This window comes from Chelmon rostratus, chromosome 3 (assembly GCF_017976325.1).
Source record: "Chelmon rostratus isolate fCheRos1 chromosome 3, fCheRos1.pri, whole genome shotgun sequence".
Lineage (NCBI taxonomy): Eukaryota > Metazoa > Chordata > Actinopteri > Chaetodontiformes > Chaetodontidae > Chelmon > Chelmon rostratus.
This window is the reverse complement of record NC_055660.1, coordinates 25457961-25476474: the sequence shown is the minus strand read 5'-3', so window position 1 is coordinate 25476474 and position 18514 is coordinate 25457961. Positions and strand designations below refer to the sequence as shown.

Genomic DNA, 18514 nt, shown 5'->3' with positions numbered 1-18514 from the left:
CCATCCAGTGGTATTTTCTCCTCCATACGAGTGGAATAGATCCTCCAATTTTGCACGGTTAGCTGAACTTGCTCCTTTCTGATGAATGAATGAAGTGGATCTGGACCAGCAAAGTACACCATTTTGAGCTGATAAAATGGTTTGAAGTATGCACAACAAGAGCAGAATACAAAACAGTGACGCTGTTCTGCAAATAATGACGCTTCAGGTGTCAGACCATACATGAAGTGGAAATTAGCTACAGTTACATAGACAGCTTATAATAACTTAATGGATTGTGACCCTTAAAGAATGGACTTGAGTATCTGACCGTTGCCAATAACACTTCTGAGGGAAACTCTCCCAACACATATTTCTGCCACAGAACAGGTTCAAACAAACATTGCAATGTCTCTCTAACAGGCACGTAACAGGCAAACTTGTAAAAATCTTGTGTGACTTTACGGAGTGAAAGAAGCAATCCATGTCAAACTGGAAGGACCATCACTGAACCGAGGGGGTGGCCTAAGACACCACTTATCAGCCAAGCCTGTACTCAGCTAGACCAGTAATGAAGATAAGTGATAAATGTGTGGGTGCTTATTATGAGCGACTCTACTTTAAACCATATTTCTACTAGTCCATTCTGATAGATATTTCCTACCTGACAGAATGAGCTGCTCTACTTTTAACCCTACTTATAGGGGTCGTATGTCTGCTTCTCACACATATCTGACCTGGGTAGCTACTAAACATTGTTTTTTGCTGGGGTAGGTGAGGGGCTTAGGTCATCAGCTTAGTCTGACAACTCATCCTGAGTGGGTAGCGTCAGAGCACCAGCGAGGAGGGGCCAACCTTGGACGGTGTGTTTTCAAACAGCAACTGTCAAATCCAGCATAGCATGCCTTCAAGTGGAGAAGTCGTCTAACAACAACTGCAAAGCCTTTGGGTACTATACTTTCTCACCTGAATCTGAATCTTAAAAGTTTGGTATGGAGGACAGAGCACAGACAAATTCTGTCCAAAAACACGACAAAGGACTAAACACTCAAAATGGACTTCAGACTATACTTGTGCGTGAGTTTGAGCCAGAGGACAAACCCGCTGTGCAGCTGATCTTTTCTGAAGGGCTGATGGAGATGGTACCAGACACGGCCTTCAGAGGCTTGAGGCATCACCGTGAGAGTCTCCTGCTCTACTCTGCTATGACAGGTAAGATATAGACACATAAATGACAGGTTTCTCTGATTGCTTCTGCAGCTTGGACAGAAGTGTGTGAGGTGGTAATTATAAGCACACTGAGCACTGACACCAACCAGACAGCAGCTGGCTAAATTTTCTTTCTTTTAAGACACATTTTTAGAAAAGGTCTTGATTTGTCTTTGTCTTTTCTGGTTATGATTTCTTGTGTTTTCTCATGTTATTGTTATTTAAAATATAACGTTCAAATTAATTTGACATCGTGTCTGTTGCATTGCTCTCTTGTGTTGCCACTGTGAAGAACTCTGTAGGCCTCAACTTCATTGTGCCTCAACAACAACAAGATGTTTGCTACATTCACACATCTGCTCGTATCTTTGCTCTGGCAGTTGTGTGTTTTATCATCACCATGTGTTGGTGGGTGATAGGACTCCTCCCTGCAATTGTGCTGTGTGGGCGCTACTTCTACAGCAGACGTGTGATCCACGGTTACCTGGAGCACGCCATGAGCACAGACATGGGAGACATCGAAGGCTTTTATATGAAATCACCGGGTATGCACTGTATAATTTCCATTTCAAACAACTTCCATTTCAGTTCTGAAAGGTGATCTTCTTCTGTTACTGAGCCTTGATTTGTCTTTTGTTCCCTGATTACTAATACATAAAAATGACCCTCTGAGTATAATATAAGGGTAATGAGTGTTTCTGAATTGTGCACAACCATACCTCCAGCACATTTTGGACCCCAAATGAAGACTGAAGTTTAATGTAGTGCAAAAGCAATGTATTTACACTAATTACAGGTTTGTAGATTCATGTATCCAGTGAAAACTACAAACTTCTGTATCTTATCCTGTTTCTTAGTGTTGCTATTTCACAAAACATTAATGCCTTGAAATACATCAGAGGCAAAATAAACACATTTCATCTGCCAATGCTTTCCATTACATCTGTTTTTTGACTATTACAATAAAAGTTTACAAAGAAGCCTTGTCAGCCATAAAAAAGCTGGAAAATACACGTTGAAATTGATAGAAATTGATTTAAACTTAGACACAGTGTAGGTTTATTTTGTCTATACTGGCTGCAACCTTAGACAAGAACATATCCTCCTCTAAAAGAATTCTCTTTTTTTGGTTCAGTTTATTGACAACATTTACACTAAATCTTTGCAATACATTTATGAAATACACATGCTAGATTTATTCAGGGATAGAAGGATAAATTCCTTGAGTTATTTCCTTATTTCCAAGTGTTTCACAGTAAAGATGGATACAGGCATTCAATGTTACTGATGAATATTTCAAAATAGTAAAAAAAAAACATCACAGAGAGTTAGCAATTCACAATATCATTGGGAAGATTTTTCTGTCCAGAAGTCTGCGGTGGTAAGTGTCTGATAATGGACGCCCAGTTGCACAGATCTTTGTACAACTTATATCTAAAGACTCATTTAAACACCTCCTCCAGTATTGACACTCAGTGATAATCTCTTACCTGACTGTGCCTGTGAATCACAGTTTTCACACCACATCGCTGCTCAGACTTCCCTTGAGCCTGCGCATCGACAGTAAACCTGTAATGACGTCAGGACTGAAAAGGGTATTGTGCATCTATTGTCAGTGACTGATCTGGTTGGTTGGGACAGCCAGCTATCTGTTGTAGCTGTGAAAACAGAAGACTTGAATGAATTAGGTTTTAAACAGCATGATGTTTCTTTTTTCTCATCCTTCATTCATCGTGTTCATGTTGTGTCCTTGCCCTCCACCTCAGACTCCTGTCTGTGGGTAGCGGTGCTGGAAGGCAAAGTGGTGGGTGTCGTAGCAGCGGTCGGCCAGCGGAAGTCAGGAGGTGCTGTCGAGTTGCAGCGGATGTGCGTTGACCGCAGCTATCGGCGGTGTGGCGTCGGCGTGGCACTGGGACGAAAGGTGCTGGAGTTTGCTGTCACTCGCAGATGCTCCTCTGTTGTCTTGGGAACCACGGCGTACACACGTGCCGCACACCAGCTCTACCGCCGTTTGGGCTTCCGCTGTGTGGGGGTCACCAACGGGTACGTCACACCTGGTGCCAGGTGCTCCTTACTGGAACGAATATTCTACAGGGTCCGCCATCATCACTACAGCCTTGATGTTCAGAATAGCAAGACACTTCAAATGGACAACACTGACCTTGGTGGGGGTTCAGATGTGTCGGCAGCAGGAAAATGACAGCCTTGGCTGTCTGTTGAAATGCATTCATGGATAATGACTGGTCTTTCTCAAAGACGCAGTAGAGTGCTGTTATTGCACCACTGACCCTGTGTGGGAGGACAATGCTGTACATATAGCTCTGCCTCTGTCAGCTATGGTTTCTTTGAACCATGACGACAGTGTTTCTTCCCCTAATCAAGTAGCTTTACTAACCTAAACCTTACCTCAGAAAAGGTTCATATGAAATCACAAATTATGTCAAATTATGTCATCCTACAGTGCTGCTAGATCAGAACATGATCATACAGTATGGGTCGGGCGAGGAAAGCACCTATTTTGCTTTTTAGGTATGAGGGCTACCTGAATAGAGAACCAATGTGTGTGTGTGTGTGTGTGTGAGCCATGTATTATTGATGTTGTGGGGACATTTATCTGTTTACTCAGTCACAATGTGTAGAGAAAGGAAAAGGAAAGGAAATGTAAGTGTATGTAATGTCCCCGGAAGTGATTGTTTGTTTGTGTGTGTGTGTGTGTGTCATTTCAGTACCTTTTAATCATATTTTGATTATTATGTAAGCTCAGCATTGTACATCACATTTGAAATACCTCAATATAAAAAAAATAAATGTATATACTATTTAATGTACATGTCTATGGCTTTTTTATTTACTGTTTACTTTGCAATGCCTCTAATGATGTCTGTGATTCTCTTTGATGATGTATGTGCTTTTGTTTGTCTCATTATGTTTTCTCTTTTTATCTGCTTTGCTCTGATCTCTCTTGCAAAAAGAATTTCTCAGTGAGATCACCTGATTAAATAACGGTTATAGCATTGCATTTCTATAAAGTTGGAGGACTCACAGGAGACTGGCAGAAGTGCCAAGTCAAAGCAGCAGAGATATTGTAACCTAGCCCCACAAAATGTACATCCTACATTTCCCATAATGAAGCTTGTAAACATCTTTCCCTAGACTGCTCTGCCTCCTAAATGCCCGCTTCCTTCAAGCCTTCAAGCTCATGTTTGTACAATGAAAAAGGCTTCATGTTAAAGCTTTCATGTCTTAAACCCAAGCAGAGATAATCAACCGTGATGACATCATCAGGGTTGTTTTTCTCAAACTTTGGAAAGCTTCCTGTTGTGTTCACAAGGAGCGAGGCCAGGACCCAGATGCAGAGACGAGAAAAGAAATTTATTTGTAGCCAAAATAGACAAAAAACAAGCAGCAACTTTTCAGTCCAAAAGGTAAAGGACAACTAAAAGCGGCCACGGGGGGCAAAGTATCAACGGAAGATCAAGCAATAACAAAGTGACAAATTAAAGGGCAAAGCAAAATGACGGGTACAGAAAAAACTACTACTGTACTACTATACTGTAATGAACAGAAAAGAATACACAAAGCAAAACTCACTACGTGGAAAATATTCAATCAAAGGAGCGAGGCAAGAGACGGGCGATCACGAGAACTTTGGTACAAGGCACAGATACAGGGAAAATAATCCGGCAGCAAGGGCAGAGCGGTGGCTGCTTATAAAGAGCCGGTGATGAGCCAATTGGAGACAGGTGCGTCTCAGCGCTCTCTGCCAGGTGATCAGCTCCGCCCTTCTCCTGCTCCAGCCTGAAACAAAAAATAAAGACATAATCAGTGTGGCTCGGAGGACCAAGATTTCCCAACCAGAACCACAAAAACCATTGTACAATTGTTCTGCATGGTGAGTAGTACTGTACCCATTGTGATGAGTAAACTAATGGTCATGTTTAAAATTGGTGGTGTGCCCCTTTAAACAGCTGGTTAATTTGATGGCTCATATTCATAAAGGCTGCAGGATAGATAGATAGATAGATAGATAGATAGATAGATATACTTTATTTATCTCAAGCTGGGAAATTGCAGTGCAGCAGCAGCATTACACACAGTGAAATAAGTGAAAATAAGACTATAAAGAACAAACTATACATAATAAAAATATAAAAATAGCGAGCAGTAAAAAGATTATATACATAACAAAATAATAAAATAGCCAGATAGTAAACAGTAGTAAAAAGTATTGCACAAAAGGAATATCAAATGCAAATGAATATCAAAATAAGAATATCAAAAGCAAATGGCAGTGAAAATTAAGTGTACCGTGACTGTAAGAACAAACTATATATAATAAAATATCGAAATAGCAAGCAGTAAAAAATTATATACATAATAATAAAATATCGAAAGCAAACAGTAGTGATAAGAAGTATTGTATTATTATTATTATTTTCAGCTGTTATTGTACAGTGTAATGGCATGTGGCAGGAAAGATTTCCTGTATCTGTCCCTTCGACAGCGGAGCTGTAGCAGCCTGTGGGAGAAGGTGCTCCGCTGTCTGTCCACTGTGTGATGGAGAGGGTGCTGATCATTGTCCATGATGGATAGCAGTTTATTCAGCATCCTCCTCTCCACCACAGTCTCAAAAGACTCAAGTCTGATTCTGAGTACAGAGCCAGCCTTCTTGATGATCTTATCAAGTCTGTTGGTGTCGCTGGCTCTGATGCTGCTGCCCCAACAAACAACAGCAAAGAAGATGGCGCTGGCAACAACAGACTGGTAGAAGATCTCCAACATTTTGCTGCACACATTGAAGGATCTCAGTTTCCTCAGGAAGTAGAGTCTGCTCATCCCCGTCTTGTACACAGTCTCTGTGTTGGATTTCCAGTCAAGTCTGTTGTCGATCACCACACCAAGGTATTTGTAGTCCTCCACCTCCTCCACCACCTCCCCTTTGATCCGTAGTGGCTGTGAAGGCGTCTTCTTCCTCCTGAAGTCGATCACCATCTCTCTGGTCTTGCTGATGTTCAGCCTCAGGTGGTTCTGTTCGGACCACTCGACAAAGTTGTCTATCAGTGTCCTGTACTCCCCTTCCTCTCCCTCTCTTATACACCCGACAACAGCTGAGTCATCAGAGAACGTCTGCAGGTGACATGACTCAGAGTTGTACTTAAAGTCAGTGGTGTATAAGGTGAAGAGGAAGGGAGAAAGCACATTCCCCTGTGGAGCTCCTGTATCACTGACCACCACATCAGACAGCCCGCTGCCCAGACGGACAAACTGTGGCCAGCCTGTCAAGTAGTCAGTAATCCAGGAGATCACTGCGTCGTTAACACCCATCCCCCGCAGCTTCTCACCCAATAGCAGAGGTTGAATGGTGTTGAAGGCACTGGAGAAATCAAAGAATGTGATTCTTACAGTGCCTCCTCCACCATCAATATGCATATGGGCTCGTTGCAGCAGGTAAATGACAGCGTCATCGACTCCTAAATGGGGCTGATAGGCAAACTGCAGGGGGTCAAGGAATGTCTTCACCTGTGGACTCAGCTGGGCTAGGACCAATCTCTCCAGGACTTTCATGGATCAGTGTAACATTCAAATGAACCGAACAGTTTTCATCTCTGGGTGAAGAACAATACTTTCTGTGGCCTGGCCAGTTGTCTGTTTGAGCTATCAACTCATCTAGAAAACACAACTGCTCGGATGAGATAATAGAAGGGTGTAGCAGCTGATCCCAGCTCTGTCAGGACTCACTCACTTGTGGTGTCTCAGTTACTCAGTTCACTCAGAAGTCAGATAAGTCACTTCTGCAGCTGTGAAAAAGTGCTAGTGTTCAATTCAGATATCCCACAAAATTCCTGAAACACGTACATGCATAAGCATACACATAATGAAATGAAACTTTTCTAAGTCTTTCTAAGTCTTTTCTGATCTATATTGGCACCCCAGCAGCTGTGGGTTAGTGAGCTAGCATTTCAGCATTCAGTTCAGCTAAATTTTGTCTAGATGTTGTGAGTTTTTACTTGCAGCCAGACACATGAAGAAACACATGAAAATTCATAAGAACACGCTGTGATCCAGAATTAATGTGGATCACTAGAACATTCCTGACCTTACACGCTGAATGAGGTGGACTGGACATACAGAACACAAGGTGACGGTTTAGGTTACAGCGTGCAGCAGTGTGTTTCCTGGCACTGGCCCTCAACATGTTCAGGACGGGTTGTGTCATATAGGGGATGCTGATTTGCTGTACCAGCAATAGCATGTGATATTCACACAGGAACCTGACTAAGCATGAGTTGCTGAATTGTTAACAAGCTATGGAGCCATTAGAGCTTTTGAAATGTTATCTCCAGCTTGCATTGTTCCAGTGAGACCTGTTACTGTTGTTGTGATCCAGAAAAGTGAGCTTGATGATGTTTTCCAAAAATAGCCGCCACTGAGGGTGTACGCAGAGTTTAACAATCAGAGTTATGTGTGTGCATGAAGCGTTTTATTTAACAATAATATAAAAATGACCATCAAGTTCAGATGAATCTGAAAAAAGAAAACACGTTTCTGTGGCCAAATTCCCACTTTAGCACACGTGCTGCTTTCACTATGATCACAATAGAATTAAACAGAGGCTACACAAAGTGGATTTAGTAGCCCAGCATGCAGTCTTTTGCTCAATCAGATAATGTGCAGGAACAAAACTTGAGTAACAGACTAGACTCAGGCCTCTTTCCCAGAATGATCATATGAAAACACCATGCTCAGCATTTTTGTGTTTTGTGAAATCTGTTCTTCCTCATATCTGCCCATGTAAATGTTAGGTTCATGTTGTGAAACTGGCAAACAGATTTACTTCCCGTGATCTCAAACGGTGGTCTTCATGCCCTCGTGACCTTGGAGAAGGCAGGTGTTTAGTCCAGCTCGTCTTGTCTGTTTATGATAAAAATGGAAAAAAAAGGCAATATCTTTGGTCACAATGACACCACAAACAATGCAGCACCAGTGTTGAGATCAGTCTTGGATGACCAAGAGTATCCTGAGTTTAATTTCAACCTCACACTCCTTCACTGAGTCCTCTGATCAACTCAGTTGATGGGAGGTTGTCACTCCGCCTACTGACCAACCCAAAATGCCCCGCCGGCCACATGTGTAAAGAACAGCATACAAGGATTTAAAGTGAGTGTGGCATGTGTTGAAGACCTGCTTTTGTGGGGTGAAGTTACAGGAAGTGAATAGGTTAGGTTTTAATCCCTTAATTGCTCCACTCCATCGACTGTGTTATCATCTCTCCAAGCAGAGGTAAGGTTAATTTACATTCATGGTATTCAAGGTCTAAATCTGATATTCTTATCCAGTGTTACTCTACAAAAACACTAAACCTAGAAAGTCACCTTCTTTAAGCAATCAGCAACAGAGAAGCAGACGTTTCAGCATTTTGGCAATCTATGCAAATGTTTCAGTCCCGTTAAAGGTATTTCGGTATTTCAGAAGCTAATGCTACAGTTTTTTTTACTGATAAGTCAACAGCTCATGAAGCACAAGCAAGGATGGCCGTCGAGTACCGTGCCTCTACCGTGACGAACATGGACATCGAGAACAGTAAAATCGGCTATAAGCAACTTTTCACGGATGGCGGCAAGCTCCAGTATTCAGGTAATAAAATAAGAAGTTCATTCTGAAGAAGGTGATGTGACGATATAAAGCATGAGACAGTGAAACACTGCAAGTTCCCTTCAGCTCCACAGAGCTTTTCAACATTTTTCAGTTGGTTTCACAGCCAACAACTGGGCTGTTTTATTTTGGTTACGCTCACGTAATGATAATATAATATTAATAAACTTTATTTGTATAGCACCTTTCATACAGGAATTGTAGCTCAAGAAGAAAGAAATCACATGCACCAAGTTCACATAGAAAAGACAGAATGGACATAAAAACAGACAAAAAATGAATGTCAAATAAGATGAAGAATAAAACCCCTTGATAATAATAAGGATAAAAAATGAAAAAATAAGACAATAAAGGTAAGAATATAGAATGCATAAAAGCAAGTGATTTACAGCATTTTAAAAGAAGTGCAGTAGTGCATCAGGGGGGCAAAGCACATAAGTCATAGCTAGTAAAGACTAAAGTGAAGACAAGTTTTTAGCTTTCTTTTGAAAATATTCAGTGAACGGGCTTCCCTGATGTCTATAGGAAGACTGTTCCAGAGGAACATAGTTATGTCTACATCATAATATTTTTCATTAACAATAAAAAAAAGTGTTGACTGGTTGTATTAGTAATCACTGAGCAGGGACGATTAATGGCAATTAAGGATTTGTAGAATGTTAGTTAATTAATTAATTAATAGGATGAGTATCTCAGTTTGTCAGATATTTGACTCTAAGGATTTGCCAAAAACATCATCCCTGTGTAATTATTTTGCCTATAAACATTGTCTCAATTTAACTTTATTAACAATTTCACTGATGTATGTGGTTTAGATAAGTCAATATAAAGCTACATATAATGCAGGATAAGATTTTATTCTTCAACCAAAGGTTAAAAATCTTAAAACTGATGACAGTCCTCTGGTTTGTTAAAAGTTTAACAAATTATACATAATTCTATAAGTTATAGAAATTATATACCCACATAAATATGTTGGTACATGTGGTTCCTTGTTTTAAGACCTTCAGAATGTATTTCAGGGATAACTATTTAGCCATTAGTCAGTGTTGTGTAATACCATTCAATATTGTACAGCTGAAGCAGACAACCACAGGTTCCTTAAAACACTTCATCAATTTGAAGTTTCTGTTTCTGTTTTTGCCGTCGTTCAGTGAATGCTTTGAGAAACAGCCCTTTCCGGGTAGCGACAGTTTGCCTCTGCCTGCTGTGTGTTCTCCTGTTGGCTGGGGCCATAGGTCAGAGTGTCCACTGTGAGTCCACCGCTTTGTTTCCTTTGTCAAATATTCACGCTTTTGTAAGTTGCCTAATGTCGTGGTAAAATCACTGATTTCCTGATATCTCTCATGTCTGACAGACCAAAAAGTAGCGAAAGACCATCAGAACAAGCTAAATGTCGCGAGCAAAGAGAAAGAGAGTCTACAGGACGACCTGAGGACAGCACGAAGAGAAAAGAAGAATCTTGAGACCTCACGCAATGACTTGCAGCAACAATGCGATTATTTGTCTCGACGGAATAACCAGATACAGACCAACAACAATTTACTGACTGAGGAAACAAACAAACTTAAACTTAGCCAAAGCCAGTTGCAGGAGAGTAATGATGCTCTAAACAAAGAGACAGAACAGCTGAAGACCAATCAAGACCAGCTGCAGACCAGTAATGATGCCTTGTCTTTAGCCAAGGACCTGTTACAAAAACAGTATGATTTAGTGGTCAAACGCAAAAATGAGTTACAGGCCAGCTATAACTCAGTGACCAAAGACAGGGACAATTTACAGAACAGATACAATAATGTAACAAGGTCAAAAGAGCAGCTGCAGCTGCATTACAACAACCTGATTAAGGATGTAGAGCATTTGCAGGGCAGATACAACATCTCCTCCAGTGAGAAAGACAAGCTGGCGAGCAGTCACCAAAACCTGACCATAGCAAAAGACACTCTGCAGGCCAACTACGACGTGCTAGTAAAAGCAACAGATGAGCTGCGGGCTTCTTATGCGTCCGTGATTCAGGAAAAAAATGATCTTCAGAGCACCTGCGCAAACGTAACTGTGGAGAGAGACCTGCTGAAGACGAGAAATGACAACCTGACCGCTGAGATAGACCAGCTGCAGGTGGAGGTTCAGAGACTGAATGCAACGCTCCAAGGTAACTGGCAAAAAGCACACGTGACACATGCTTCATTCTGCAAAATGACTTGTCACCGGGCAAAATGCACGTGGCCCCCTTTTAAAATTATGTTGGAAAAAGCTGAAAGGTCCACCATTTTTTTTTATTTACCACAGAAAACCACCAAACATTGCTTTATAATGCTTTCCAACTCAATGCTTGAAAACACTTTGTTTGACTAGTGATCAATAAACACACTGCATTTTCAGATAAGAAGTGCCCCAGTAGCTGGAGGAAATTTCAGCACAAGTGCTACTACACTTCTGTTGGCAAGAAAACCTGGAGGTTGAGCAGAGAGTACTGTCAAACCAAAGGAGCAGACCTGGCAATCATAAAAACCCAAGAGGAAATGGTTTGTTTATCCGCATCATTTCTCTATATCTGCATGACTGCATGATTTAATGGTTAGAAATCTTGAATACTTTTGATAACTCTTCAAGACATGAAAGGCATTTGTTAAACAACAGATCCTTTAATTTCATAGAATTTTGTTTACAGAAAGGGGTTCACTACTGGAACTTGTAGTTACAGCTGCATTAGTGCTGATTAGTGCAGCTTTAAGCTATTTGTTCTGCTACGCCCCAACAATAACTGTGGGTATGACGTGCCAATAAAGTAAAACACAACTTTATGTGTAAGACACCTCTGCATTAACTTTTGATCTGACGTATCTCTCATAGACCTTCATCAATGGCTTGTATCCAAATGACAAAGAAGTCTGGATTGGACTGACTGATGAAGGAGTAGAAGGCCAGTGGAAATGGGTCGATGGGACACGGATGACCACAGCGTACGAAACCACACTCAAATCTTTTTATTTCCAAACTAAAACCTCTGGACGGTGTTGAATTTGTTCACCCAATGAGAGAGCGGGGTTTATTCTCATTTTGGATGTCTCTCCTCGTCCTGCAGGTTCTGGGGCAAAGATCAGCCCAACAGCTTTGACGGGAGGAACCAGGACTGTGTGGAGTTCTGGCACCACGGGACAAACATCGGCAGCTGGAATGACGAGAACTGTAACGTAGAACAAAACTGGATCTGTCAGATGTAGTTCACCTGTGTAGAGAGGCCAAGAGCTTTGGTTAACGATCGTCATGTAAGATCAGTGTCATACAAAAACACGCATACGAGGGACCGCTGGCAGTGACTTCCTGTTTGCTTAAAAATCAATATTATGAGATCAATTTACACACCATGGCACACAGCATTGCTAACAGCTAAAGCCGGAAATGTATTGTTGTGATAAGTAATGTATTAGGAAGTCACTGTCGCAGTGATATGGAACCAATCTGGTTGAGTATCTGCACATACTGTAGAAACAATTAAGTTAGTGTTAAAACTAAATTCTAAAGGATGACGATTGATTTTCCAGTGTACCCACATTTAAGCATTTGTCAATAGCTGTGCTTATTAATCAGTTCCTGCTGATCTAGCAATGGAGCGGCTGGGTGGAGGCTGAGCTTGCTGAAATGGTCTGCCTGCAGCCACCCGGCAGCTGAAACAGAGGCAAACCTGGTGGAAGTGAAACGAGTCCTCTTTGGTAACTAATGTTAGTAAAGTTAGTTCAGTTCTGGCCCCCTGTGTGGCCGGGAGTCAAGCCAGTGTGAATGTTCTCACTGACGCAGCAACTACTGTATCATGCATCATCCAATGTGTATTAACAACCATTAAATCTGTGCTTTAGCTATTTAATTTGACACGTGGATAAAAGCTGCTTACGTTGCACTTAAAACATTTCTTGCTTATTTTGTAGTCTCAAAACCAATATTGATATATATTGATTCATGAGTGATTTAAAATAAAGGAAATTCCCTTGTCTGCCAAACACTGTCTGCTGTTGTCAGTAGCGGAAAATAGAGAGAATACTGTTGCCTAAGTATGATGTTAACACTAAACAGTATAAAATTGAGAAATAGCTTTTTGAGGCTGCTAAAATGATCCACATTATGGGATGCCATTAAGAAATATTGGTCTGTAATGTCTGCCTTATTCATATTTAGGTTAGCTAACACTTTGCCTTTGTGTGGCATATGCCACGTGTTTTGCTGCTTTTGACTGATGCACCAGACCTCTTATCATTTCCTGAAACACTGCCCACAGTGCTTCAGCTGAAGTCCTTTTCCATTAGGCGCTGAACAGCCGTCATTATTCATTTTTCAAACCATTTCCTCACACAGACCTCCGTCTGTTCTTTACTCTGGTGACATGACAACAAACCTGAGGAGGTTTGATGATCCTCTTTAGGCCGATGCATTTACTTCTAGTATCTCAAAGAGAAACTTAACACAGCCTGAAAATAGTGCTTTTTCCAGCTCCAGTGGCTTAACTCTGGTTGTTTAACTGAGGGTGCGGTATAAAGGTGGTGGTGATGAACCCACAGAGAGTTACCACCAACTCCTCTCTGATGAAACCACACCACCTGCGCTGCACCAAACTACAGCTAAACAGTTAGTGACTAACTGGTGATTATTGCTTTAAGCTGCTCAGTAACCAGACATTTTCCTGGCTTGGTGAGGAACAAAACAGAGCTATGCTAATGGAGCAAGGCAAGCTAATCGCAAGTCTGAACAGGAGTAGCTTGTGTTGCTTTCCTGAAAAGGAAATAACCCAATGACAAAGATACAGATACAAGATACTTGCCCTTGCAGATAAATGGTTGGTAAAAAGGAAAACATGCAGTGCTTTGAGATGACTACTGTGATCTCCCTTAGACAGAGCCAAATGTTTCATCTCGTCTTACTCGTCAGGGCATAATGAACAGACATTTTGCCGTTGTTGCTGTCAATTTTTCTCAGATTTTTCTCTCCACAACGCCTTTGCATTTGAGGAAGAGTGTGTTCTCATTTCTCATTTTCTCTCAGGGCTGCAGGCGTTCCTTCCAGTATCTTCCTCTCTCGGTCCTTTCGGAGAGACAGAGTCAAGTGTGTCACCTACTGTGCACAGAAGTCTATCAAGAAACAATTTATAATGAACATTCGCCCACACAAACCGAATGTATTTGAAATAATCATTATCCATTACAGTAACTGTAGTAAAATAAATGAGATTAACAACCCATTCAAGTGAAGACGTTAAACAAGCAACTTGTAAGTAAGAGTGATAATCCTAATGTTTCCACGGTGTCGTCTATTAATCTGTTAATGAATTAAAGGGCCACTCCGCTCGTTTTAAGCAGGAAGATCACTTTCATTCTGTCATGAGCTTGAGCCTTTTTGAAGAAAGTCAAACAAACTGCGGGCGTGGGGTTTGAAAGAAGTGGGTATTTTGGAGGCAGGGGAGGCAGGAAGATGAACATACTAGTGTGTTGCATTATGGGAAATGTAGGATCCAATTTTTATTATTATTTTTTTTTCACCAATATTAGAGACTGAAAGTCACAATATCTTGGTCTCTTTTGCTTTGATTTTGATGATGCATTCCTTCTCTCTGCCCCAGATTGACATTGTTCATTATACTAGTTATACAGTCATGTTGTTTAATTAGACCTGTTTGTCAGTCTCATTCCATGTTAGCTGTCATTCCTTCACCCTTTCTGAGGTCCTACATCTGTCTCTGGCTCTCTGTCTGCTTTATCATTTTTACCGTGTAGATTTCTATTTTAAATGGGCATATTTGTTCCAAACTTCTTTGACTTCCAATTCCCATGGGACTTTTAGACAGCTCAGTAATATGGTCACATGTTGTACATGGTGGTCTACAACTCACTGCTGGAAAGATGTCGTCATAAATCTTGTCAGACTTATGACTCCTCTGCTGATCGTGGAGAGGCCATGTGCTGTCTCAGTAGTGCACGCAGGTTTCTGATGTTCCCCGCTGATCCCTCACTGCACACAGATGGTGGTTGTAATGCAGGGCTAAGATGAAAATATCACTGCTGATATAACTTGTAGATGTCTGGCATAAATCTTAAGTAACTAAGTACACCTCCTCATGTAATGTCCTTTGGTACAGTTTTAAGGTACTTATACTATGCAGAATTTCCATTATATGGTACTCCACTATTTGTAATAGTGAAATATTGTATTTTGAATGCACTGCCCTCATTAGACCAGTACAGTATAGTTACAATTTCTTTGCAGATTCAGATTTTACACTCAAAAAACCTTCGAACTACAAAAATGAAATACTTCCCACCAACAGACTGAACACTAATGGCTTCAATAATACTTATTAATGGGGCTTTATATGTGACTAAATGTCCATTAATAGAGACAATCTTAAAGTTGGCAATTTGCAAAAATCTTTATTTGGCTGATGAATCCTCCTTTGTAACAAGCCATTTCACACAGTGAGTACTTTTCTTTTATTCTAAAGTACATTCTGCTGATAGTAGTTTTGGACTGAAGTAAACTGTAAACCCCAACTGATCCACAACATAAGACACTCATAACACTCATCCCTCAGGTTGACATAATGTTTAATGATAAGTCAGCAAGTTTAGATTTTTAAGTTAATTTGACTCAAATTTAACGCCTATATAGCCTAATTGGTTCATGACCAATTAACAACATATACATTGTGTACTTTTAACAGTTGATTGAAATAAAAAAAGGTTGTAAGAATATGTACTCAGTGTTTTTATGTTAATATGACACATAGTCAACTTAAAATTCATAATATGTGTTCACTTTACATAAAAAAAACACATTATTACAACCAGAGTTCCAGTGTCATGCTGAACACAACAATGTTTTGCATTCTTGACATTAAACTGCAGCAATTTTCTGTGTTTTTACCAACTCCACGTCAAGCCTCTAAAATAACGTACTCATCTTTGCAGTCACCTTAAGGTGACATTACAGTTTGTTATCGTAGCTTCCAATCACACATTTTTGAGATGCATGGAAAATCATCTGGGGTCTTCATTTGTCTTTCATTCTCAGTCAAGACTATCCAGAGACAGAATCCACATTCTCGTCGAACACTTCTGATTATTCATCTGTCATTTAAAATCAGATAAATAAATGTGTGATACAGTGGTTTTATTGAAAATGGAGGCTAAAATCACTTCTAAAATTGCTTTCTAATGACTTGAGACAGACACACAAGCTCAAAATATTAATTATAAGAAATTAACTGAATTGTTTTTCAGCGTGTGGAATTGTCAAAGCCATTCTCCCTGAAATTTCTGACTTCAAAAAACATTGACAGGAGGCAGGGAGAGCTGAGTGTGTAGCAGATATGTGGGTTTGAATGACTGGACAAGTGACACAAATGATTTCTTGTGGTGTCTTATGTTTGCCAGTGATGCCCCCTCCTGGTAACAACAAGTTCCTGCCAGGGGAGCTGGCTTTGTGACTGTCGCCATGGATGCTGAAAGGGACTTCAGAGGCCTAAGAGCATCAGAGTATATTAGATATGAAGTCAGAGGGTTGCTTAGTCATTAAAGATGTTCATAAAATTGAAAAAAAAAACAAAACCCCAACCTGGCCACTGAAGGTGAGTATGGCGTTTTAAATGTCACGACATCTATTTTCACATTTAATATTAGAGATGCCAAGACCTTTCATGTTCCTTTCACTGCAGTGTGTTCATGTTTTGCTGCTGTCTTGCCAGCCCCTCAGCGCTGAACAAAAGGACATTCAGAGGCTCCAGCTCTGTCCTTGAAATCGACCAAAGAGCTGCAAGCAATACACACCAAACCATTACAAGATATTCTCTGATTTAGAGCCAGACACAGAGTACATTATCTCTGTCTCAACAGTGCTGAACGATCAGTGCAGTAAGCTGATATCTTCAACCAGACACACAGGTGAGAGGTTATATTGCATGCTTTTTAAAAATCCATAACATGTCAACCATGCTGTAGTGGCAAAAAACATTCTAACTTTTGATAATATATTTCTTAAAATATATTTTATATCATATATACAAATAATATATATATGATAATGACTATTGCATTATTAAGAATGGTTAGGTTTTGTTTTGTATGACAAGTGAATTTAGTAGAGAGAGACAGAGAAGTAAAGATGTAGTTTAGTTTTAACTCAGATGCAGTAAAGCTTCACAAACACTTGATCCTACCATGGACATGTTATGAGTCAGTCAGTTATGCGTGACATGTCAGTCTTGACCAAAGTAGTTTACAAACCAAAGTAAGACTGGCAAACAGACCATCTGAAAGAACAACATTGCCTTCCACAGAGCCATGGTAGCATGGCAAAATATGAGCAAAACCACAAAATGACTGAATAAAAATTAGATCAGACTCCTTATCAGCAGATGCTCAATACTAAACAATAAGAATAAAAACTTTATTGGTGCATCTCTACTCATCCTTTGACTTTCCACCAAGAAATGCTCATAGTAGTCACTCATAGCCTCTGGATAAGGGGGCTCAAGGGGCTCCGTTCAGTAATCCCTTCTTTGTTAGCCCATGCTCCTGCTAAACTGGTATTTGTCCATGTCTTTCAAACTCCACACTCCAGCTTGTAACATGAGCATTCTGTTCAAAATTAGGCATCTATCAGCCCAGACCAAAATGACTTCAACTGTACTTATTCTCTCAGACTTGACAAATATCCTCAGAAAACATTGTATCATATACTAAAATATGACATTTGTAGCAGCATGTGTGTGATGAGTGAGCTGATATTCATCAGAACCTTTGTGTAACTAATCCATGCAGAGCAAAATGTAGCATCCTGTACATGTGTTGGTCTCTTCCTGTTGATTCATACAGCCATGCCTCAGGCAGGTGCTGTCAAAGATCGGAGCGATGCCATCAGTCCCGTCAGCCTGACAGCTGCTTTCTTTCAATCTCTCAATACTGACTGTGATATTCTGTGGAAAAGATTATTAAACAGTTAAAACTTTTCTTCCCAGGGACAAGTCTGGAAAGTGAGTGCTGGAGACTGCGAAAAGCTGGCAAGTGGGACACTGAAGACCACAAGTCTTTAAAAACCGAAGAAAAGGAGCTTAGAAGGAAATGAAAGCGCCAACGTCAAGCTTCCTTCACAGAGTGGTCACCTCACAGCTGCAATGCTACTATCCCCTTAAATGGCTGGGAATAGATCTGGCACAAAGACGCTAAGCCTGAAATTTCCCCAAGACACAGAAAAAGTAGCTGTGACTGACAAGAAAATACCTGTTTGTTCTTTACACCTGAATCACTTTTTTGAGAGTGTGGGCAGCTGGATGAATGTGTGAGGTACCTGCCAGAATACAGGTGTCAGAGAAAAGACATGGAACAACTCCCTGCACTGTGTGTCACGATGCTGCTGGATGGTTTGTCTTCAGGTTGTTGATGGAGATGCAGCAAACATCCCAATCGAGAGCTTCACTACATTCTGCAGTCCAACAGCAAGCTCAAGGTCATTACATCACTGGAGGTGAAGCCTCAGGAAAATCGATTCTGTTCAGCACCATGTTTGGGGTCAGGAAAGGGACCAGGGGGGCGCTCATCCAACTCTTCAACAAGTGTCAACAGGAGGAACTGGTGTGCAGCCGCATCGTGGTCCTCAACACTGAGGGACTGAAGAGGTCAGCAGTGACATG

General features: G+C 40.7%; 2 protein-coding genes across 2 annotated transcripts; both read left to right on the top strand.

Annotated features, from left to right (window-relative positions):
* The first annotated feature begins 971 nt into the window (after positions 1 to 971).
* LOC121604664 (N-acetylaspartate synthetase-like) lies at positions 972 to 3788 on the top strand. The gene is made up of 3 exons (XM_041934242.1): positions 972 to 1191; positions 1569 to 1733; positions 2955 to 3788. The coding sequence occupies exons 1-3, from the start codon at positions 972 to 974 to the stop codon at positions 3386 to 3388; spliced, it is 819 nt and encodes a 272-aa protein (XP_041790176.1). The 3' UTR covers positions 3389 to 3788.
* Positions 3789 to 8311: 4523 nt separating this feature from the next.
* On the top strand, positions 8312 to 12853 carry LOC121603935 (CD209 antigen-like). The gene is made up of 7 exons (XM_041933257.1): positions 8312 to 8469; positions 8691 to 8823; positions 9996 to 10094; positions 10199 to 10993; positions 11224 to 11366; positions 11695 to 11804; positions 11927 to 12853. The coding sequence occupies exons 2-7, from the start codon at positions 8718 to 8720 to the stop codon at positions 12063 to 12065; spliced, it is 1392 nt and encodes a 463-aa protein (XP_041789191.1). The 5' UTR covers positions 8312 to 8469; positions 8691 to 8717; the 3' UTR covers positions 12066 to 12853.
* Positions 12854 to 18514: the final 5661 nt, after the last annotated feature.